This window comes from Battus philenor, unplaced genomic scaffold (genome assembly GCF_028537555.1).
Source record: "Battus philenor isolate CCGP_79_NKW_IND1 unplaced genomic scaffold, ilBatPhil1.0.hap1 SCAF_20, whole genome shotgun sequence".
Lineage (NCBI taxonomy): Eukaryota > Metazoa > Arthropoda > Insecta > Lepidoptera > Papilionidae > Battus > Battus philenor.
Window position 1 is genome coordinate 7585159 of NW_027181683.1, and position 25875 is coordinate 7611033.

The 25875-nt window shown below is 33.6% G+C and overlaps 1 protein-coding gene across 2 annotated transcripts; it reads left to right on the forward strand.

Moving 5' to 3' along the window:
* The first annotated feature begins 3347 nt into the window (after positions 1–3347).
* Positions 3348–24750, forward strand: LOC137922756 (segmentation protein even-skipped-like). Of its 2 annotated transcripts, none has more exons than XM_068765812.1 (4): positions 3348–3773; positions 20123–20186; positions 20621–20753; positions 23721–24750. In XM_068765812.1, the coding sequence occupies exons 1-4, from the start codon at positions 3413–3415 to the stop codon at positions 24045–24047; spliced, it is 885 nt and encodes a 294-aa protein (XP_068621913.1). In that variant the 5' UTR covers positions 3348–3412; the 3' UTR covers positions 24048–24750. The 2 variants fall into 2 exon arrangements, with proteins under 2 accessions (XP_068621913.1, XP_068621914.1); XM_068765813.1 differs by lacking the exon at positions 3348–3773 and adding an exon at positions 10176–10345.
* The last annotated feature ends 1125 nt before the right edge of the window (positions 24751–25875 follow it).

Sequence of the window (25875 nt, forward strand, 5' to 3'; positions counted from 1 at the left end):
TTTTGTCTAGTAAAATGATTTTGTGTTATAAGCACTTCAAATAATAGTTTGTCTTATACTTTCTTACAGATGAAGTTATCCGCTTCGTTCAGATGCAAGAAGTACAATTAAAAGATGATGTTTGTGCGTTTGATAGCCAGAAGAGCATCGGAGGCTTAAGAGCAATTGATTACTTAATATTTTTTGCTAGTATTGTAAGTTAATCAGATTATTTTCATCCTAACTTTCAATGTGATACATCACTTTAATATGTTTTTCGTTACAATCCATCTAAAGAGATTCATCATTATTATTTCAGTCGTAAGAAGTTCCCTACTGGATTTTGGCTCCCTCGAAAGATTTCCATAAGAAAGAAATGACTAGTTATAAGTGTCAAGCATCCAGCGTTTTCCGACTGCCTTAGCGGGGTCATCAGTGCATTTGGTGGGTGGACGACCAACGCTGCATTTAAGAAGTTAGTAATGACTGTTGACATTTTGTTTCTCAACATATTTTATAATAATTTAATAAGTATCTCGAATCCATTTCCTGACGCTTAAGCTGGTTATATAAGTAAGAAGAACAATATAAAATCCCTAAAAATTTCGCAGTGAAATCTTCTAGATGGGACTTATTTTTATTTTCAAGAACATTGAAACGTGTAAACTAATATAACTTGTTTTGACCTGGTAAACAAATCTTACTATTACGGTATAAAAATACCATGACCATGTAAATTTGTAAGTGGTGGAGGCAGAAGCGATGTACAGAGTAGCGAAATCTATTTCTGTGCTGTAGGATTTAGTCATGTTAAGAGTATTTAATGGAATCAGGCGTTACCTCACGGAAGTCCATCCTAAGTAAGAAAAAGACCAATATTTAGCCACTTCCGCACATGCAGTGGTAGTCGTGCAATAAAATGCACCGCCCGCCAGCCCGCTGATCATGTTAAGAACGAACATATGCTAATTTCTGCAATAGGTTTCCAAACCATTGGTAATTTAAAATTTGGTTAGGTCGGTAGTGGAGTCTGGTCGGTGGAGGTGAAAGCTAATGCTTTGCAAGGGAGCTTGTCTAAAGCAGCTACACGCTTTGTCTGTTCTGAGCACCGTACCCGCCCTCTCTACAACGCGGTGGACCACTGGTGGCCTGTTCATAAATATAATTGTGGAAGTAATTTTATCTTCTTTGATGTCTCAAAATCATTTAAAAAGTTATGGCATTCTGGTTTTATGAATAAGGCAGGAACTTTTACATATTTTTTTGATTTTTCCATTAGAATAAAGGCTTTTTTAGTAACTTATCTATTCGTGTGGTTATTAACATATATGATATATCGGAGGCGTTCTCTGTCAACGAATTTCTATATCCGTTAATTTTTAAAGTTTAGTGTTCCCGTTCACTGGCAAGAGAACTTATTTCACCTTGCCTTTTTCTTTGCAATACACTGACCACTCCTTGAACCTATAGAAATCACAAAACATCTCAATTTTGCTCGATTCATCTTGTTTAATACACGGGTATGTACCTAAGGGATTATAATACAAACCAAAGAAGCTTGAAGACATATAAAGTAAACTTGCGATGGTAAAACGGAATCATTCAATTAAGTTGGATTTCTATCTAAGGCACCTTCAAACTAAAATTTTTAACGCGTTTTCAACGCCGCCAATGCGAAAGTCCTTTCTCGGCCGTAAGCTTTTACACTTTTTTTTTTACTGGACCTTCACTGTTCCTGAACTAGGTTTTGAAATTATCGCGTTTCGAGAAGGCAGGGCGCAGGTGGTGTTTAGCCTAAATAACTTTTAAAGGCAGCAAATTTTAAAGGCTTCCGTCCCAACATTCTATATATTCTACTATATTACCAGGTTGGGTGGCCACCGAGTTCTTAGGCCGCTCCATATTTAGCCACCGAGAGAGGACAACGGCTTGCGCTGTCAATCTCTATCTGTTTAACGTTCCAAAGAGTGTGAGTGATCTACCGACAGGAAAAAGAAAAAAAACAACGCTCGATCCATTTTAGCAAGGTTCGGAGCATCACTACCGTGTCAGTTTTATAATTATGTATATAAATTAGTACCCACTTGGCTAACTAATCGATGCAACGACTGGAACATGAAACTAGTCATATTAAGTTAAGTTTGATTCCATTGGACTGATTTTGTACCAAGATGTGTCTACATATAATATGAGTTGTCTATCTTCCGTTGTTTCGCAGGTTGCTCAGTTATTTCTATTTATTTGTTGATATTATTAATTTAGATCGTGTAAGGCAAGAATGCCAGAAGAACTCTAATTTGCTATTTCTGTTCCAAAATGATGTAATTATGAAGTCATTACATAAAAAAATATTATAAACAAGTGTAAAAATTAAAACTTGAATGTTAACAACCCAAATAATTAAGAAATGCTATAAAATGGACCATATATGTTATTACAAAACATACTTGTAGTTGGACAGTTGTAAATCAAAGAGATATTACTACTTTTAGCTGGTATAAGATTAAGACAAATGCTAATAATAGTCCGCTACTGACAGAACTCATACTGCCAATAACAAAATTTTTTTTTTGGAACAACAAGCGTTGGCTTAAAATAAATAATGAAGTTCTGGGTTGACATTAAAATAGTTTTTAGTAACTGAATAGTTTATTTTAACATGTTACAGTCTCGTTTGTAACATATATTTGCAAATATAGCTGTCAACTGTAAGACGGTCAACTATTAATGGTTTTTCAATGGGAATTTTAACATTTTTAAAAAATGGGTATGTTACAAATATTCTTCCAATAGCGCTCCTGTCAAATTTTATTTATTATTCTTTTTTATCACTCATGGCAGTAATTCCAATAGTTGTTGGCTGGTGCAGACACAAAATTTAACAAAAATTAAAAATAAATGCATACATATTGACAAATATGTAATTAATAATTGTGTTTGATTTATTAATTTATTCATTAAAGCTTAAATATACAATACATAAAAAAATTGTGAAACATACTTTTATAACACAATTACTTCGTATTAAAATGCAATAAAACTGTCTACCTACCTTTTTTGATTTTTTTCAAGAAACCACAGATCATGATCAGTTTATTAGCTATAATTGTGCGATCTAAAATGTATCTTAATACTTATCCAGTAAAGTTGGCAATAGTTTTTACTGAATTCACGTTTTGAGGCATGATAGGTGAATATTGAAACTAAACTCTAAACCTAGCATGATAAGAATAAAATTTGATAAAGTCTTGATACCTCTGTTCCCCTCACGAAGGCGTGGCTACGTACAATCCGTTTAAACGCCAACAAAGCCTAAGTGAGAAGTACGTCCCTCTGACGGAGCTACAAAAACATTCCAAATTCAAACGTTGTCCGTAGAGCAGACGCGTTCGTTGTGCCAGTGACGGTAGTGAAGTGACATAACATTAGTGCGATGGATTCAGAAATAAACAAGATGCAAACCAAAATACCGCCCAAGAACTTTTCAATAGAGTCAATTGTCGGAATAAACGAACGACGGTCACCGGAGATCGATATAGAGAATAATATATCGCAGGATTACACGGTGGACACAACGCACTCAGAGGACGAAGATGTAAAAATTAGGGAAGGGAAAATGGGTTATTATTTCCAACAAAGTTGCGTACCGAATTTTCCGTTTTTCATGTCTTATGAGAAACAGGCGATGAGAAATGGGTATCCGGAAGGGCAGGGTCAAGAGGATTTGAAAAGGTCAAGCCCCTCCAGCATCAGAAGCGAAGTCGATAGCGACGGCGCTGAAGACAGGCCACAAGGTATTTAATGAAAACCTTTTTTAATTTCCACAGATTTTAAATTTTCCATTGAAAGATTATTACGTTAAACGTTTATATTTATCCTTATCTGTAATATCTATTCTTATTTTGTAAAACTATTTGTTTTGGATCGTGGTTTTAATAGCTTTATGACATAGCGGTATCTATTTTTTCGGATTTTTAATGTTACGGCAAATACCGGACAACACCGTACACATAGATCCCGAGAATGACGGATAGATGAGAAAAAACAGTTTTCAGCCAAGATCTATATTTTCGAAGTCCGGTGTTAATTCGATCCTATATTTTATAAAAATTTAAACAATATGTAATCAAATTATTAATATGTAATTGTTACGATTTTTTGACGAGATTCGTAAGACTTTTTAAAAAATTACTTATTTTCTACTTTATTTACTTGCGCACTACGCAGCTTACAAATAATTCAACTATCAAAATATATTAGGTTTGGAATGGACATTGTAATAATGAATATTACAAACAATTCATTTAATAATTCCATCTAGCTTTATTAATCTCGACCAGCTATAAAAATGACATGTTTATTATGCGAGAATACGGTGAATAACTTCAATAAAAACTCAAGTATGCATTGCTGGATCTATTTCGATTAAGGATAAGAATGATGATTGGCAATGTCACTATGCATCCTATTTCTCAAATTATGCTATCATTTGCTTGAATGTAGCATTGGTCGTTTTATTTGTTTTTTTTTTTGAGTAGACGTTGTGTATAAATACACTAAATTATATTTTGTGTGCTATCCATAATTAGAAGTTATTTTTACCAAGTATTGGAAATCAAAGGCTAAACTTTAGTCATAAAACTATATGAGTAAGATATTACCGTGAATTCTCTTCCCGGCGCTAACGCTTTCTGAAATATTCGTGTTAGCTAAACAATAACGATCAACCAAGTCAAGGTTCGGCCCCTACGGAAGCCATTTAGTTGGAATGCTAAATGCGTTATGTGTGACAGTCCAAACTGAGGTTTCCTTTTCCAGGCCTCTTGTTTTAGGTCACTATGAAGCTTCCGTCCTAGTGATTTAAGAGGTCGGCGGCCTCCTACTTCAATAAAGTACTATGTAGCGGTTCGTGCCTACGCTTTTCATAGAAACCTCGAGTTTTGCTGACGATAACGGGGTTTAGACTATGGGCCATTTGAATTAAAGCTAACAAATCTGCGGAATCTGTATCTCATCTGAACGACTATCGGTCAGAAGAATTAAAAATAATGTTTCCATTTTATTTTATAATGATTAATAATTTAATTATACAAACGTGTTACACAAAGCTAGTTATCATTTTTTTTTGAAGCGACGGCGTTCAATGTTAGCAACATTTACCACAATGGACATAAATTTTCCTTTAGTTTTGTACATATGTGTAGGGTGGACGTAAATTTTTACGGTACCTACACTTAGATTTATGAGATAAAACTGTTATTTTTATTTAAATTAAAATTTAATTCGAACTATACAGCGAAACAAAGTAAGTAGTTTCCTATTTTCATTTATATTACTCTTTTTTAACAGTGAATATGTTATATTGAGGAGCGACAGAACAAAATATGACAATTCCATGATGTTATTTTTTTACAAAAAGTCAAAAACCGGCAATTTTTTGACTGCCCGAGCCGCGGTTCCCTTGTGAGGCCCTTTGTGCCTAGTTACTAATAGCTCTGCGGCCTCACAACCTGGTAAAATATTAGTACACAGCGGCCCGAGCCAAGCCTTCCCGGGAGCCTTCCCTAATTTGAAAGAGCTCTTAGGCTAGGCGCACTCTGCGCCATTTGGGCAGCAGTAACAGTACACATCCAAAAAAAAGGCAACTTTTTTGCCTTTGTGCAATTAAAACATTTTTCTTTATGAATAGATTACTGTAAAAGCTTGTTAAGTTAGTTTTTTATTATATTTTTTATTCAAAATTGTGTATCTATTTTTTTTGTAAAAAATAGAGTTATCATGTTTTAATTTCGATCGATCGATATTACAATTTTTTTTACAAATTTGTATCTTCTGGGTGTACGTATCCATGTACCGCTCCGCGCCAATTTCTTTTCTTTACGCGATGTTTTAATTTGTGGAAACCGTAAATTACTTATTATTGTTTATATGGGTTAAGTTTTTTGTTGTTCTCCAAATAATCAATGTTAAAGATTATTGTCATTTCTATATTTGTAGCCAGATATAAATGTGTATAGATATATTTCACCCTTAGTAATTTCCTCTGGACTGAACATCTTATTCTCCGCTATCAGTTTCCTGAAGGTTTCTTTGTAAAAGTTCTATGGAGCCGGTGATGTACTCTTTTGTAACTTTTTGTAGGTGATGTCCTCTAGAGCATTACATTATACATTCCTCGATTCAGTCCATTGACGCCCACTACAAGGCATAGACTTCCCACAAATATGTCTAGGGAGTGTGCGTGTGTGTGTGTGGGGGGGAGAGGTTATACTATAATCGCCACGCATGGCAATTGCAGCAAAACTTATTGTTGAACAATGGCAATCCTATAACAAAAATCTTATACAAAATCCTATAACTAATGCACAAAGCAGAACCTGTAACCTACGTTCGAAAGTCTGTCCTCTACTGCTAGGCTATCACTGCCATGACGACATTACTTTCCGGTCCCCGTAATACTTTGGCAACTATGTATAGATAGGGAGCCAGTGGAAAAAAAAACATAATACTTTAGTTAGGTAATTAACATAGCAGCCGCTTATCTATTTACATTATTTACATAATTATATAAATATATCTTATATAACTATATATCAAAATATATTATATAATTTATTACCTAAAACGTTATATGTAAGTATTGTATATAAAACTTAAGGAGTAGATGTTCGGGCATCGTGTCATTTAATATCAAAGAATTTGTACTCAATAAAAATATTTCACTTGTTTCTTCATTATTAAAAATACATGCTAAGGGTTTAGCAGAACGAAACCATTAACCATAAAGACATAAACGTGACGCAGCACATTACTGAACGCTTTAATTTTAACAAATCATGGTTGGAAACGGTAGCATTTCATTCCACACAACATTGTGTATCTCAGCGTGAAGAATGAAGTCTGGTCTGTTCTCTCCACTAGTATGTCACAGCGGGACATTTATGAGTTTTGCCGCCGAAACAAAAGAATCCGTGAAAAGGTACAAATTTGGTGACATAAACAAAGCTTTCTTTGCCTTTTGTGTGTGTTTTGGTACACAAATATTGTCTTTGCTCAATTATAAAGTAGTGCATTGTTTGTGGTCAAGCAATGAATATTGGTTTCTAGTTTTCTCTTTTATTGCTTCTAATTCTCAGATTTTAAACGTTATTTAGTTTTACTGCTTCCACATTTATGGTCATTTCTGAGTATAAATTTAATCTTATTATAGTTTATTGTATAACAATGATTACAAAAATTAAATTTATTTTGAAGTTAAAAGCATGGCGATATAGTAAGATCGAATTTTAGGAAATAATTTCTTTGACACTTTTGATACCATAAATGTGCGAAATGGGATGAGTTTCATGTTCATTTCTGTTCATTACAATGCAGGCCTTGATTTTTAAATACAAAGTGTATACACACGTGTGCAGCCAAATCGACTCACTCACCCAAACAAAATAGACAAAAAGTGTGTTCTTATTTCAAAAATTTATAAAATGTACTTTTTTATTAAAGCTAAAATTCTTTTACTTTAAATTGACACATTTATCATTTCAATCTAATTACCACTTTTAAAAATATCGTTGTATTAACCTAAGCGCATAAAAATTACCCTTGCAGTACTAACAAGTTGCGCTATGCAACCCCCTGTATAAGCCCCGTACGCAACGCACCCTTATCAGTCGTTTACCAGAAGTTGACCTAAACATATTTCCGCAAGGTGCGATTACCAATTCGCCGCCATATGTATACAAGACCAGAAGTCGTCTAAGTTGTCCTTTTGGTACAATAGAGCTTTAGCCAGCGAGGATTCGCTTTTCGACTGAATATAAGCCAATCTGCTGGATCCAGGGTATACAAAAGGTTTTAGAGACAAATTCTTACTCAAGGAGGCCAGATAACAGTTCGCGTCGGTGTACTTCTAAGAGAGACGGCCGTGTTCTTGTCTCTATAAGTCTCAGAAATCGCCATCGCAATGACAGGAGAGCAAGAGTCTACCGGTGTCCAGATGAGCATTTTCCCTAAAGTTATTACGCCGAAAGAGTGGTATATGGCGGCGGTACGTGTATGATGAGGGCGGGAATTTCAGTGGAAGGAAAAGCAGCTCTTGTTTTTAGTTTCTGAGGAGCCGGTCTGACTGCAGACCGATATGTGGAAGACGTTTTCCTTGACGACGTTTTTCCTTATAAAGGCTACATAAACGATAATGCCCGCTGCCATACAGCACAAATCACACGTCAATTTCTGTATGAAATTGGCATTGAGACTATGGACTGTTCGCCACTTGGCCCTGATCTCAATTCTATTTAACACACATGGGACAAGCGGACCCTGCGTTTTAGGGTTCGGACCAGAAATCCAGCGTCTGCAGACATTGAGAAGCTAAAGACAGCGCTCGGAATGAAGTGAGAAGGTCTCTCTCAAGATCTGATAGTAAGGGTTATCAGATCGATGAGGAATCGTCTAAGAGCTATTATGAAGGCCAGAAGGAGGCAACACTAACTATTGATTTAATAAATTTTTCATGACATTCTAGACTAGGCCTCAAAGAAAACCCTTAAGCGTTGTAACCTAAAACGAAGTTTAGGCTAAGCGCCACCTGTGCCTTGCCTCCGCCATCTTGTTGAAGCTGTAAATGCCTCCAGGGAAACAATGGCAATCCGTCAAAAAATATAATTATTGAATAAATGTATTACGTTTTGTCTTTGACGATTACTGTTTGTCTGTTGACACATATAAACAATTTCATTTGATTTGAGGTAGCAGAACGATAAAGGTATTTAGCTAGGAACTGATCAACTTAGCTCGGAAGCTTAGCTTCTTGCCATTACATTATTCAAGGCAAGCTCTTAAGTTACTTACATTGAACCTTCATAGGTGTAAGAATTCCAGGAAAATTATTTTTTTTACCACGTCTTACATCCTTTAACAGTAGATTAGTCGATAGATATCTGAGACTCGATAGTCTAGCCCGATGGCTAAATTAGTTTTTAAAGTTATCTTCACAATTTTGCTTATCACTAATCGCTTTACTATTTCTTTTATTACCTTAGTCGATACACAGTAGTTACTTACGTGTTCCTTACTAATTAATTTGCATTCAATTGAATATATTTAGTTTATATATTATTTTGTATGTTACATACAAGGTGTTATTTATTTGCATTTTGCTTTACTAGTTCATTTGCTGTCATAGCCTAAGGAGAGATTATTTCAGATCATTAACAAACATAAAATTAAATTTGTTATACACGTTGGAACTTGATAAAAAAGTAAAATATGAATTGGCAAGCAAGCCCGGAGTCAATTCATCAGAGTGAACTGTAGGTGTCTAGTTATGGAGTATTAATACCGGGCCGCCAAGCGATAAGGCTCTATGATGCTCAGTGTTGAATGTTCAGCGGGAGACGCGAGGGGGCCCTATTAAAGCGAAATGAGTTGCGTGATTAATTTAAGCCAGTGGCACACCGGGACACATTTTTTCAGTTTTAATCTAAAACCAAAATATTTGTTAAGGTATCTGTATAGACCCACATGTGTTACACGATCATTTTATAATAATACGTCTAACATGTTTTAATTTAAGGCTATAAGCTACTGAATCAAAACACTAAATTCATTATATTAGATGATAATATATCATTTGTCACATATCAAATTACTATTTGCTATGTGACAAATGATATATGAACTATATTTTATATAATATTAACAACGTTTACACAATTGTCTATTTATTATCACTACACCACTTTTGGTTTACTTGTAGAAAATGCCTATAAGGCATTAAGTCCGCTGCTACACCATGTGTTAAGAGAATGGATAAATAAATAAATTCATATGCTATAAAACAAAACCTTTTTCAGAATACTTAGTTTTAATATGTTCAAATCCGTTTTACTTCACGTTTACTTTTAATTTTATTAAATAAAATGCATGATGTTGATGTGAATAAAAAACTGCAGGTATTAAAAGTAAGCTCTGTGTATCTCTAGCTTTAGAAAATCGTTTTCAGTGTTGTAAGCTCGTAACTACGTAAGCTCATGAGCGAGAGAGACAGAACAATAATTGAGACCACGCCCTTACTGGTAGCGGAAGGGGGGAAGGAGATGACGTTATTGGCCGACGCATTATAGATTTTTAGTGAGGCGGCGCGTAATACGTACAACAAACTATAAGTGACATTGACAGTTCTCTGTCCACGCGCGAGACGGCGGCTACACGTTTTGAAACCATACCTTTGTAATGGAGACGTTTAAAAACTTCATAATGGATCATAGTTCGATACACGAACCGTTAACAGTCGATTTGATTAAGAAAAATCATATTTACAGTGATATTGACACGCAGAATACTCCCCCGTCGTCGCCAAAAAGTAAAGGTTAGTGATCTGTTATATTAGATGTCTTTCGATAAAGGTGCTAAATATTGATGTTTAATATATTAATAATCGCCTTTAGCTTACAAAAATACTTTTGTTACAATTGTATTTCAAACATTTATTAAAGAAAAAATCTTTGGACATCTCGACGTATTGTTTCTAACACTAAAAGATTGTTTTTACGATTCATGTTTATTTTAATGTCAAAACATTCTGCGTCTTCGATAATTCGACAGTTGGATGAGAAAAATAAAAAAAAATGTGGAATTTCAATTAGCGAAATATACCCTGTTAATACAGGGTAATCTAAAATAAGTAATCTTCGCGGTATATAAATTCCATTATTTTTTCGGATTGCTAGAAACTATATCACACGGAAATAAATGCGTCGAGCCGATAAATATTTAAATTTTGAATTTTATATCTATTTTCCTACTTATTTTGTAATCTGTGTATATATTTTTATTAAATTGACATTAGAAATACGTTTTCTTCAGTGATATATTTCTTGTAACATTTAACATTCTGTATTTAAAAAGTTTGTAGGTAATTCATAAATTGTATTTTGTTCGATATCTGTCATTGAGAAATTATGTATCTGTTGGTTGAATTTGGTGAGAATTTTTTATTTGATGTTATAACTTACTATTATACTAGTATACTATACTACTATATACTTACTATATATCTAGTGTTTCGTTAGCAAACTGGTAAACTGGTCTTAAAGAGCCAGCCAGCATGGGCTTTCATATACGCAGCGAAATTTATTTCAATGAAACACTTTAGTGCAGAAGTACAATATAAAGAAAGAATTGCATTGGATTATCTTCTTCCGTAATCTCTGTTCGCTTCTCTGTTCTTTCTCTCAATTAAACACGATTCTGCGCTGTTACGGCGTCGTAGGCATTCTTCATTAGATTCTTCTAGACTATTGTTAGCCATGTGACGATATCTTGACGAATACTTAAACCATGTTATCAATGGATCGTGACAATAATAACGCAATGGTTTTTATTTAATTTGATCTGCAATTTTAGTATGCTTGCTCTCATAAAGGTTATCTTCCACTTGAATTAGGGTTCACTACCAAGAAATACAAGACTAAGATCCGGAATTAAAATTGTCTGTAAATATTACAGACGTAAGAATTATTGTATTAGGGTAACCGGAAATAATGTTGTTTCTGTAGACATGTTTTAAAGAAAACCCGATTGATTTTTGCCGCTCCGGCATTGAAAATTTGTATACTAGATGGTATAAGGTTGTTAATAACGAAAGTGAATATATTGCTGATTAGAAACATAAAAATAGTAAAAATTAAGTCGTGTGATTTTAACTTTAGAAAGCGACATTACTTTCCGGTGTCCCTAATATTAATTTTGATATGTACTTCCATTGTTATTGAAAAGCGATTATAAAATTATAAAAGCTTATGATTTTCCTAACGGGACAGTAAATTTATAAAAATAAAGGACCGTTTGTTAAAACCAAAACGACTATTTAGCGACTATTACAATATTTTAGTGTACCGTCAAAAAGACCGCCAAAGAACAATATATTGCCTTATAAAATGAATTGTAAACAGACTTGGGTCTCTGCAGGTAACGTTATAGTAATATTGCCGTTAATAAATCGAGACGGTAAATGATTTTAGACTTTAAGCTAAGGCAATAAGCGTTATGGACGTGTCTTAATATTTCTCTTAACGATTATGTCTTATTTGTCATAACACTAAAGCAATTATGAGGTTTTTACGGCCGCTTTGAATTGTACCGGCCTGTTGTTGCTAAAATCAAAAATGTTTGGTTTCGTAAGTTATTCTGTTAGTTGGGAGGAAGGAATTTTATTGCCAGTTAATGTATGGGTCTCTAAATACCGTTAGGTAAAACATTTGTTAGATTATTATTATAATGGCTACATTTTTAAGTTCTCTTTACTAAATATTTATTGCTTAAGTAATTATACTAACTATTCTATATTTCAGAAGAAAAATGACAGTAAGTTTATTAAAATGTATATTAGAAGTTATTTTTCATTTCTTACAAATTTTGCCTTACGGAGTATAAGGCATTTTGTCTTACACTCCTTTTAAATTGCTACGTTACATTTGAAAGTTTTTTTTTTTCTGAATCTATTGGTTTTTGGATTCGATGTACTATATGTTACTTGTCAGCGAATGAACTATACATTCACTCATTTAAAAATTTTACACCTATAACCCTATATAACTTGAAACTATAAATATTTGCATTCAAAGCAAATGTAGTACGGAGACATAATAAACATTCAATGTTTACCACAAAGTAGTTCAAAATTTTTTTACTATGTTAGTGTTGCAAATAAATGTAAAATAAGATCAATCTGTCCGAACAGCTGCGCTAATTATCCGCGTATTTTAACACTAACCGGGCCACAAAGATCAATTGAGCGAAAATTAAAACCGTTGTGCTTGCTTTAGAAAGACAAATGTCAATACGTGGGTGGATTCCGCGCCAAAATCTGACAGCTCGTCGCCATTTTTAATTGTACGTATCACAATTGAGGGGTCCAGTTCGTAATAGGTAGTATGTCTTGTCAATTGGGCTTAAACTGATTTTGTTTTTATTGCAGTCAACTCCCCACTGAGATATTTATCTTCATTAGATCGTTGCCGACTAGTAGATACGGATTTTATTATGAAAATTGGTTTAGGGGAACGTGCCGAGGGATGACACCGTATAATTGCCTTTGTATTGGATAATTGTTCGGCAAATGTTTTGTTCGCGATCGTGTAAATTACTTTAATTCCTTTGGGATGTAGTGATGTCTTGATTAAAGTATTTGCACATACTCAAAATAAGCTTGAGAAAGTTATCGGGTGCGGTTTTTACAAAGTAAAATAAAATGAATCGTATTTTACATGTCATTCATTTAATAAGGCATAAATAACATGGCACTCGACTCAAACATTTTTATCATGACGAATTAAAGAAAGTTTCATTTATTCTGCGGGTATTTATTAATTCATTCACAATTTTTATATCTCGGCTATTACATAAATAGCACACTTAATGACATGTATAGGTCTTTTCAACCTCTCAACGCGATCAGAACCTTTAACTCGATAATTAGCAAATCGTCCTAAAACCCAAGTAATTAAAAAAAATTCTTAAATAACATCCTCACTACAACATTACAAGAATATTAGTGCATAAATTAGTATGATTTTTAGATACATTTCGATACTAATGTGAAGAGAATTATGATAAGGTCGAAGGAACGGGTTGCAATAGGAATGTTATGAAAGAGCGATAAAAATAATGGATACGTAATTGGGAATCGGCGGAACGATCACCGGGCAGTGTCATCGTACAATGAACATCTAGGGAGCATTCAGGACACAATTAGGTGCGCGTGCCGGACCGCCTGCGGCTCGCACGAGGGTGGCAATGCCAATTCTCGATAATTCCAATGGTTAATGGATAGCGATCGGTTTTCACCTATTACAAGGGCTATTCGGTCAGTGGCAAATTAAGCGCAGTCAGCATTAATTAACCGTTCAACTGTTCTTAACTGTAAGCGATCTGCGGTAATGGCGCGTGGCGTAATTGATACGGAATATGACTACTGTATGTATAACCTAATGAATTGTTTTAAATTACATTATTTCTCGTAAATAAATACAATGTTAGGTTAGTTAGCTCTGTCATGGTTGTCCACTGTTGGACATAGGCTTCACTTCTAGATATCCAATAGGACGATTAAATTCTGAATCCAACTTGTTTGTGGAAGTCATAAGCTGCGCTTGCCCGTCCGCGGAGTCACTGCAAAACTTAAAGACCTCAACGGCCTTCGCTTCTGTGTGATATGAAGTCTGCCCACTGTCAGTTTAACTTGACTGGGCGACATCGGTTACTTTCATTCGTCTACAGATCTTTTTGATTCTGACTCTAGCATGTAATTAAATCAAGAGGATAGTCGTCTCCATGGTGTGTTGATTATAAGAAGCGACATTTTATAAATTTGTTTTACTACTTGACATTAATATAATAAAGATTATATATGAGATAAACATGCGCGGGATTAGTATAATGCGATAAATAAACGATTTTTAACAGGGAAAAAAATGTAAAATTAGCGCTAACATTTATCAGAATCGACATTCTGAATCCGGCAATAGACAGTCAACGTATAGATACGTATTTAATTGTTTGTCATATTGTCTTGATTTTTCGAAGGTGTTTAGTGTTTAGGTGCAAAGCTTATTCGAAAGAATAAATATTGTTTTCATTGTTTTAGTCGCTTACTTATATAACGTACTAAATTCATTGTAATTTTTCGAACGATAATATTCTCTAAAATTGAAACTATTAGCTGCTACTTATTATGACCGCAATGTTTCGTGTTCTCATCTACGGGAGCATAGCATCACTCATTAGTGAATGATTTAGATGCGCGTTCGAAAACATGTGTTAAAAGGTGAAACACGTCGCGGTTTCATAACGTTTCAATAATGTATAGTCATTTGTTGGTTTCCGAACTTATCGCTATTTCAAGGTGCGTTCCGATTGTAGAGTAAAGAGTATCAAGTTTTAAAATGAACTAGATTTTTGCCAAATACCTACAGATATTTACTTAATGTTTATTATTTCCACAAGTATACACAGTTTTGTAGAGATTCATAGCCTGCAAACAGAAAGTTGTTGCGGCCTTAAGGTTCTGCAGTTAAGACCACGGACTGACTTCTACTCACAAGGTGGACAGATAAGCTTATTACGATCGTCGGGAAACGTTTGATGCAGGCCGTTTCCAACCGGTCTTATTGACAATCTACGAAAGAATCCAATGCCCAATTGGAGAAGCCTTACAACTGAAATGATCATTATATAACATGACACATTTGTAGGTTAATTGATACTTTACTACATAATATACATGTTCGAATATTTTCAATTCGCTTCTATCGTATGTGACATAAAGAAAATGATGTATTTTTTTTGCGTAAACATGGTTAAAAAGTTGTTACAATTTTATAAACATAAGTATCACATGTTTAGCTAGTATCGGCATGCAAAAGTAACTAGGTATTATACCTGTTTTAAAACAATCCTACTTATAACTACTAACTTACATTACGTATTTATTCTATTCAATATCATCTAAAAAATCCTTAACAGTATAGTAGCATTTATCTACTAACCGTATATTTAAATTATTTAAAAATAGCTTTTGTGGTAGCTTCCTTATATGCAATGGTATTTTATTTTATATAATAATGAACATCACATAGCAGTTTTTCTTATATTGGGATGATCAACCTCATAACCTAGTAAGTGGGCAACGCAAAACCGGTCATTGTACTAATTTTTCACACACGATAATGTTACATATATGACAGAAATATTAATAAATCCGTGAATCCTCAGAGCTTTTATAACCTGTTATTGATATAAAGTACGCAAGTAATAAAATTGACCACCGTTCGATTATTACGTTTAGGTACAAATGTGTCACCGTCTTTACATCGTCTTAGATGTGTTTATGACCGTTCCAAGTACTGTATGCTTTGGAAATTAGCGGGCATTTTGAAACAAAGGCTGCGTCGGTCGGTATGTGTCGAAATGTTTCTACTGAAGCGACACGAAATCGTTACAGCATGTTTGGAGGGCAATACGTATTGGTCATTAAAATAATGAGCTTGCATGTGACTTTTTAAAATTATATTTATTGATATAATTATTAAACAAAATATGGATTTTTTAAATATTTTTTGAAGTACAATAAGGAGTAAATAAGTAATTTGTTTGTAATGCTAGATCATTAATTTGTTATTTGAATGCAAAAGAAAACTGTTTTATTTTACTAAAAAACTACGCAGGATGGAACTACACACGGAGCACTACAGGCTAATTGGTCAACAAAAAGGTTTTACCCTTTTTTCCAATCATTCTATTTAAAGTTACAGACACTATGAAGTTTGATATATTTTTATTAGAATGTGGCAAACTTTTAGTAGTACACAGTCTGCCGGGACATACAATAAACAAAAAAATTCTGAAAATGACTTTTCTTACTTTATTATCAATACATTATTTATTTTTTCTGAAAACATTGATTTTTGGATAGGGTGTACCCGACAATAAATGAGACGATAACTTTAAGAACGGTCGGAGACAAATATAACTTCGCTACTTAATAAATGCAATTTATGTGACGGAAGCATCATAGACGGAAGCTTTTTAATCTGTTTGTTGTCTGTCTATTTCCTTTTTTTTTTCTCAATCGGACACACGCCGGCACAGCTGGCTATCTTTTAAGCGATGAAGAATGAATGCGATGTTTTGAAAAAAATCTGTCAACAAGCTTCTGAACGAAAGGAAGCTCGGCTAGACTATTGCAAATTGAGTTTTGAGTGTTCTGTCGCCACCCAGCATGGGAAGCGTTCAAGTGGTTAAGTCGCCAGTCGCAATCGAACAAAAAACATGCACTTTATTACTGTATTGTTTCTTATATGATATTCATAACACTTTAATTTAGATTATTTATCCCTTTTCCTGTGTTTTGTTTGAAAGTTAGTTTTAAATGGATTTATAACATGATTTCTTGTTGGTAAAGAGAATTTCGATTAAAAATAGTGTTGATATTATTAATAACAGATGTAAAAACCACCGTAATTTGTAAAAAAATATATTATTTTTTATGTTTAAAGAAATAATTGTATTTATTTTAGGTATAAGGTAATTCATTTACAAGTTTACCGGAAATAAAATGTCGAACTTATAACAACATCTTAATCATTCCGCCATTAAAGTCACAGACAATAGAAGCGAGTTGAAAGCATTCAATTTTGTTTTTAATGGGCTGTGTCAATAGCGGCGGCGTTTGCTGCGCCCTTTTTTAAATTTAAAACCACTTCAGCGGCTAATCAGATTTGTAAAGTCAATGTTTTGGAGCTACCGCTTTTCGGTTCCGTAAGTAAAAAGTGATAGCGGAGTATTCTCAAATTAGGTGTACAACTTTTTACTAAACGCCATTCAGTTTCAAATTCATAATACCTTTATTCAATCTGCATTTACAAGGACTTGTATCATTAATTAATTTTTACATTGTTTAAACTACCTTCTACCAAATCAGTTGCGATTACACTTAAAATTATAATTTAACATTTATGTATGAATTTTTATATTACATATAATCAAAAATAAATATTTGAGAAGATAATTATTTAAATATTTACTAAATAAATATGCAAAGAATGACTTATATGGTGTTAGTTTTGATATGCGTAAAGGCTTTAAGGATGTAAATATATAGCTCATTTGCTATGAATATGGCACATCTTATCTAAAATCAACGGTTTTTAGGAATAATAAATAACGTAATGATAGAATAAAATAAAATCGTTTTATAAGTTCAGATTTTTGCATATTAAATTTAATTAATGTTTACTATCTGTCCCTGCAAAATTACTAGACTGTTTCAAAGTGATCGCTATACACAGCCTTCTTACTGATAAATGAGCTATTGTATAGTCACTTATAATCTTTTACCACTAAAGTATATTTTTTTTTGTTATTTATGTATATTTACAAGATTCAAAAGAAAAAGTTTATTTTTTTTTTCAAATTGATTATGGAACTTAAAATTTAATAAAGGTCAAACTTTACTCTTCGTTTTTCAAATCGAGCCCGGGATAGTTTAGGCGTTTCGGTTTCTTTGTGACGAACGTTATAATGGATGAAGAAAATAAGGTTCATGAACACCGCATGGGAAAATATTTAATTAGACAATAGCTTATTTGTGTTTGTTTTGTGTTAATGTACTCCTTTTGAAACGCTGGGTGCTGACAATTAACACCTACGAGCCGCCGGTTCCCGACGAACGCCGGGTTATACCGTTTTACGACAAGTCAATCTAAAACTCAACGCGCAATTAGTCTTTCTTGTGTTTTCGAAACTGTGACCGCTTATACTTCGGTCACGAAATAATGACATATTGCTCTAAAAAATCCAAAAACGAAAGGTTTTTGGGTTTTAATTTTAAATTCATTTCATTAATTGTTAATTGTGACGAATTATTTATTTATGTTTTACCCCCTAACAACTTGTGTGGCGGACTTAATATTTTATAGGAATTCTGTACCAGTCAACTCAAGTTTGTGTAGAGATAACATAATGGAAAGTTGGGCTAAAATATTGATAACTTAATACTATTTATTATTGCTTTTCGCATTGCTTTTTTAGCTTTCTTCTTGTATTATTTTCATCAAACTGTAGGTCTTTTACAACTGGACATTGGACACAACAAAAATAAATAAATTATTAATGTTGCGAAGCTCACTTTTAAGTGTATCAAACAATCAATTTAATTTTAGGATATTTTACTTTGCTTATTGATTTGTAGACTGATGAAAGTAATACGTCGGTAACTTCCGTAAGATCGTGCAGTGAGTTAGAAAGTTGAGGTGTCAGTGGGCAGATCGTTATAGGCATGCAGAACAGATGGTGGCTATGGCCATAAGTTTCTGGAGTGGAGACCACGGGCCACCAAGCGCAGCGTAGTACATCCACCCATAAGGTGCGCAAACGACCTTGTAGTCGCTTTCAACCGGTCTTAGTGAAAATGTGTCGAGGAGGCCTCCAGCAGCGCACTTTCTAGATCTGAAATGATAGCGATAATTTATGTTATAAAAGATTAAAAGTTTATGTACTGTAGTGCGCTATAACGAGGTGAAAACTACAAGAAAAGCTGCCTGTTAGTGCGATTAGACTTGATATGGAGATTGGGAAATAACAATTGACGATAACAACGTGTGGAATCTGCAAAATATTTGTTAGATGTTTATTGTAATATAAGTTAGTACTAAAAGTTCAAGGGCTTTATAATATTATTTTAAGCTTTTGAGCTTATCCTCAAATTGCGGGCGGCGTCTTTCATTTATAAGTACAAGTAGCTAACGTCTAGACAAAGCGGTAATGAAGATAAACGATGCTTAAATCGAAAAGCCAGCCGCTTGAAGAGCATACTTATAACTCTTTAACCAAACTGTGCTTAGAGATAAGCTAATTAAACCAGTCTTAAGAAATCTTTAGAAAGATTTTTAGGAAAAAAAAGTCATTAGATATCTAGAAAAACAGAATTTCATATCAGGTTAAAATTAATTTGTTGGACTGGCTATAGATAGATTTTTTTAACTGTTGCCGAAATGGCATTTGTAGATTCCGTCGGTTCGAGGAGGCAGGGCGCAAAGGGCGCTTAGGCTATAACCTCTTGTAAGGTAGCGAAGCTGGATGTATTCCTAAAGAGCCTCGCCTCGGGCCGCTACATTTTAATCCGTTTAGTTAACAGGTTTAGTTTAGATGGATCAGCCCTCATAAGTACAACAGAAATTATTCAAATAAAAATAAATCAGTAATTCTGTTACCAACAGATTTAGAAAATTTATCATAAACGAGACGCCGTTATTTGTGAAAATATGGCATTTCTATATAAATATTATATATGCTTAAAATAAATAGAAAAAAAAACACATTAGATTTTTAAAATAAACAGTTCAATTTATATTTAATACGAAAGTTATATATGAATACTGTACACCGACTAAAAACTTTATTTGTATGTATATATTGTGGTGGTAGTAAATTTGGAATATACTTAGTGTTAATCCTTTGTCGATACAGGTTTTGGTCATGTTTTGTATGTAATGCGAACATCGTTATAACAAGTTCAGATTTAGAATAACAACAATACTAACTGGTAGTAACACTATCAAATAAATTTAATTATTTTTGTCCGCAGAATCATTAAGCCCGCAGTCTGAACAAATAAGCAACTCCAATACCGCCCCGGATCCCAATATAAGGTTAGTGGAGTTACAGAAAAAAACACAACATTAACCCAAAATCGATTCTATATTATGCATTTTCTTTCATAGAATCTGGTTTAACCTCAGAAAAGTGATAAGATGGAAGTATGTACACGGGGACTAACATGTATTGAAATAAAACGTACTCGTATTTGTGCTTCTAATCTCATAAATGCTGGTAATAAGACATAAGAACAATAGATATCCAGGATATGCTATTTTTCTAGACCTATATGTCAATGCACAACAATGACGCAATAAAAGAAACCGTCTATTTTTTAAATAATATCTCCCAAAGTCTAGGCAACTGACAGCGACTCGATTAGTAAAAAAAACAAATCTGTACTAATGAATAGAATAGTGACAATGAAGCTTTTTCATGACACTTGAATGAAAATCATAATTTATTTAATCCTTTTTTTATTTAATAGGAGATATCGAACTGCTTTCACGCGGGAGCAATTAGCGCGTCTGGAGAAAGAATTTATGAAGGAAAACTACGTGTCACGGCCGAGAAGATGCGAGCTAGCTGCCCAACTACAACTACCAGAGTCTACTATTAAGGTGCGTTCATGTTTATTTTATAATAGATAATATAAGAAAAAAAAATTGGACGACTTATAATTTTGAAAAGGAAAAAAGTGTAAAAAAAATACGTGCGATGTCTGCTTTGCCGACGTCTTTGGTATGATTTTATTGATTAAAACACAATTTCAATACAACATGTAGGTACTTCGGAAAAATTGACGATATTTCTGGAAATTCATCAAGATGGAGATCAATGACAAGTAGCATTTAAAGTAATCTGTAGGGATAGTAGGGTATTCTTCATTCGTCATTCTTCTGGCGCGCTTTGGAAAACATTGCAAATGTAGAGATTACATGTGAGAAAATTGTGATCAGTAAAAGTGTAACTAATTAATCAGTGTAACATAGACGGTAGTGCATAATTGTTCCTTGCCACTAACCCTCGCATTTCTTGTGTGCGTGGGGATGGGTTTAGTAAAGAACACTAGGACAAAGACCCTACAAATACAATTTCATACAATCTTCTGTTTGACTGAGAGCTTAACAATGACTCAACTTATGTCCTCTCAACTAACAACTCTTTGCCGTCGGTACATGGTCATCTACACCCATTAACATACAAGTTAAAACAATCTACGTTTTAATCGACTATTCTCAATTATTTATCAACCATCAGGTATTATTATTTGTCCACCTCGCAGTAGTCAATATGCTAATATTCTAAAAATTGATAGTTCTATACTTATTTTGTCATATTTAACTATAACTAAAAAATTGTTCTCTTTGTCAAACAGACGTTTGTATTTACGTTTTGACACATTTGACGCATTCCGGCGTAGGATTGCGACACCTTAACTGCTGTTAAATGTACAATTGACTCTTTTTCTTTTTTAACGACAAATAAATGCAGTTTCTTCATTCATGTCAGCCCGCCCACGTTGTGACCTGAATAAAATCGACCTCCTCTGACAATTATAACTTTCCATAGAGGGCGCTTTCGCAATGTAGCAACAATCAATTGACACATAACCTTGTTGCAAATTAAGAAGCAATCATAATTGAAAATATTTTGCCGTTAAAAATTTAATAACACAGCACGCGATCAAACAATACACTACAAGCATATAGAACTTAATGAATTCATTTATTAACGTGTAGATATAAGCAAACATAATTATGGCCAGGTATATGTAGGCCTACAATAGACAAACATAGTTATTTTTGTAGTATGCTATACGAAACTAATTTCCTCATTTTGTTGGCCAGCATGTTGTAAATGAATACATAAAAAATCAATACCACATTTTCGTTTATCTTGATTGCCACAATGACATTGATGCCTTGAGAATGATGACTCAATTAGATATAAAATAATTTCCATCACATTCGTTTTATGGCATGATGCTAATTTGCAAAAATCACGTCCTCGAAGTGCGAATGCAGATGAAACAAAATACTTTTTTTTAAATAAAGTTGTTATGATGAAATCAAATGGATAAATGTTTTTATTCCGAAATTCGAAAGCGTATTATGCCTCGAATACCGTTTTCTACGCTAATTTAAATTTCTCATTCGCGCGTAAACATTCAGTGTCCAGTCATAATCTCAATTATCACTTTAACTTAAAAAGAAGATCCAACGGTCTGGAAAAAAAAAACACGTGTTTATATTGCTTCATTCGAATTTTACATTCACGCTAATTTGTCGATGCGCATTAATAAAAGAAACCGGCCGAATTATTCAGTAGCTGTAGAACTCTAATGAACATTAATGCCGAGAAGAACGAAACCCTCTCAGAGCTATAAAACGCCTATCATTAGTGAGCTTGTATATGAAGAGACTTCATCGGTTGTCTATTGACGCGCATCTGTTTTACGGTGCGATTATACCAATTAAAAACTATTAAATAAAGCGGCGGCTACCATTTGATGCGCGGTCATATAGAAAATTTGGAATTCGTGTTTGTTTATTGTAATGATTTTTTATTGCTATGCCAATAAACGGTGATAAAATTTAAGTTTTCACTAACGGAACTTTCTCGATTTCTTTACTACTATATCTCTTTAAATTATGTTGTCTGTTAACAAAATAACAATCGTAACTCCAAACTATACAAAAGTGTGATCCCAGAAAATGTTCAGAAAGTTTCTTTTGCTAAAATAAACAATATAAAGAACTTTATATAAGAGAGCACAACTTCGGTATTATATTAAATACGATTTTATGTTGTTTAAAAAAAAACACTACACCCTTCTATTTTTTTTCGCTTGTTCTTCTTAGGTCTGAGTCATTTTATCAAAATAGAAGGTAGACTTAAATTGACGAAAGAGAAAGATAATCCATACGAAGGTTAAATAAAGAAAATTTTTGAACATTTACTTTAAATGTATCGATTTCAAATTATACTTCAAATCGTATGAATTTTAGTTTCAAATATGAAGAATGAATTGTTCTAAATGAATTATTGTCTTGTGTAAAGTTATTAAGCGTAAATGAAATCCGCCATTTTCTGAAAATCCCAAGCACAAAACTGCCGCCAATTTGCACGTCATTCGCTGCCTCTGCGAACAAAAGGCGTTTTAAGGCATCTTGAAGGGAAACTTTGTTTGTATACTTTGTTGTGTTTTGCCGAGAAGGCCATTATACTGCGTTAATGATTTCGAGATGGCTTTTAATGTTTTCTCTCTGCGCACTGAATATTTTATTGCCGGCAGCTGTTATTTTTAAATATTCAATTAATTAACGATGGTGTGCGAAAACGCGCTGTTGAATTATATGGTTTTATATATAAGTGGAATATGATTATAGAAGATCTGTACGATAAGGCGCGTTCACTATCTTTGTAAAGACGTTAAATGGTCAGAAGAAGAGAATTTTTATTTTATTTGTCTCATAAAAATAAACCGGATTATATTACGATGTTTTTAAAAACTTGAAATTGTAAAAATATGTTATTAATCTTAGTGTTATGGACGTTGTATTAATATTCGTTTTTGTCAGCAGGTTTGGTTTCAAAATCGGCGTATGAAAGATAAACGTCAACGCATTGCTGTCGCTTGGCCGTACGCGGCAGTGTACAGCGACCCGGCGTTTGCTGCCTCAATACTTCAAGCAGCTGCTTCCTCCGTTGGATTACCTTACGGATATCCATCCCCAGCTCTCCTACCTCCTTTCCACAACCCACAACTATTACCTACAGGCTATCCCTACCCCTACCCCCCGTATCCTCGATACCCCTATATCCCTCCTACTCCTCCATCTCCTGTCAATGCCGAACCGTCTCAGTTACGGCCAACTTATTCAAATTTTAATTTAAATGTTGACAAATAACTTTTCGAGTTTATACACCAGTAGCGTGCGGCGTTACATGTACGTATGTAAATAGGTTTGCCCATGTAATATAGATAATTTATTCATAAAAACATCCAGTAAAAGAACCGAACAAATGATTTATAGTGAAGCAAAATATCGTCTTCGTTTATGTTTTTATTTCATTTGTTTATTCGTTTTAAATAAATATAAATATTTACTAAATTATAAAAGACATAAGTTTTAAGTAGCATTTAGATTAAGCGAGATTATATTATTGTTGTACAAAGCTTTATATTACAATTTATAGTATGGTTTATGTAAATTTTGAAAATTGAATCATCTCAAATAAATTGATAATTACTTTTAAGATAAAACGAAAAGTCGTACTGCCGTTTGCCTATCTATTTCATCTATATACTTGTGTAACTGGCCATAGTAGGTGCAATACATGTTTTTAGGAGACAAATTATACAACATTAACAAATTATTATACAATAAAAAGTTCAATTTGTTCAAATTAAACTTTTTCAAAGCGACAAAGAATACTTAAAAATAATACGATTATGTCATTCCAGTGTATCTATGTAAAACTATATTTTATGCATTTAGTTGTTAAAATCTGTATATTAAGCCGATAGCTTAGTTTTAGTGTTCATAACATTAAATGAGAACTGTTAAATAGATGAAAGGTGTATTTTTAGTTTTAGGAAATTTGTAAAAAGTTATTGTTTAAACATAAAGGAGATAAATGAGAGGTTATACATATAGTTTTGTGGTTTTATTTGATCCAAATTATTTTTTTGTCTTTAACTAATGCTGTCTGTCTACACTCACAAGTTTAAGCTTGAGGAGTTTTACAGTAGCGGAATGCTGAAGGCGCTTAAAATCAAAACTAATGATTCTCCAAATTGTGGACAAAAAGGACTTCAAGGAGTGCACGGGAGACTAAACAATGGTTTACGTTGGTATGAAAAAAAATGTGGGTTCATAATTCGTAACCAGTTTTGTAAACGAAATAAGTTAAAAACGATCGGTATTTTGTGCTTTGAGTAGATGTCGTAAGTAGATTTAACCAATAAAAAAGTGATTCTATCCAGTTTTCTGTCCAGCAAATTTCTATAGTCTGATCTAATTTTCATTTTTTTAAAGTTTTCATAATATGGTAGGAACGTAGCTGCAGAGAGTACACCGGCACCAGCTACATTTTGAAAGTAGTCTTTGAGGAAAAAAGTCAGAGTGTGTCTTGTGTACTGAATACAAGATGTTCCTTTGGAGCCCCGACTCAGGACGTTACCTGCTCCTTTAGGTTTCATGGATTGACTGACAACACAAGTGGGAACCTCCGCTGGCGTTGTCACAAAACGCTCGAGAAAGTTCGACCTGGATTCGATCTAAATTTTTGTTATCGAATTAAGAGTAATAACTTTTAAGTGTTATTATAATAACACGAAAATAAATTGGTTTAAAAACTGATATCTTTATATACAATGAAGAATACGTATTGAATTCCGTAGACAAACGAAAGTAGTCGACATAGCCAAGTTGTAGTGGCAGTCGGCAGGCCACGTATTGCACGGAATATATGGCCGTAGAGGGTAGGAAGGTTTTGGATTACAGACCAGGGACCGGCAAGCGTAGCACAGTATGTCATCCAATGAAAAGAATAGAAAGACGATAAATGCACGCCGCTTCCCAACGGTCCTATTGGAAATATATGGGAAGTGCCAAAATCCAGCAATAAAGTTTTTAGGGCAGAAATGAGGAAGATGATTCATTAAATTACTAATTGATATACCTACATTCTGGTAGTGTCTTTCACTATGTAGGCTTGGCATTAGTGTTTCGG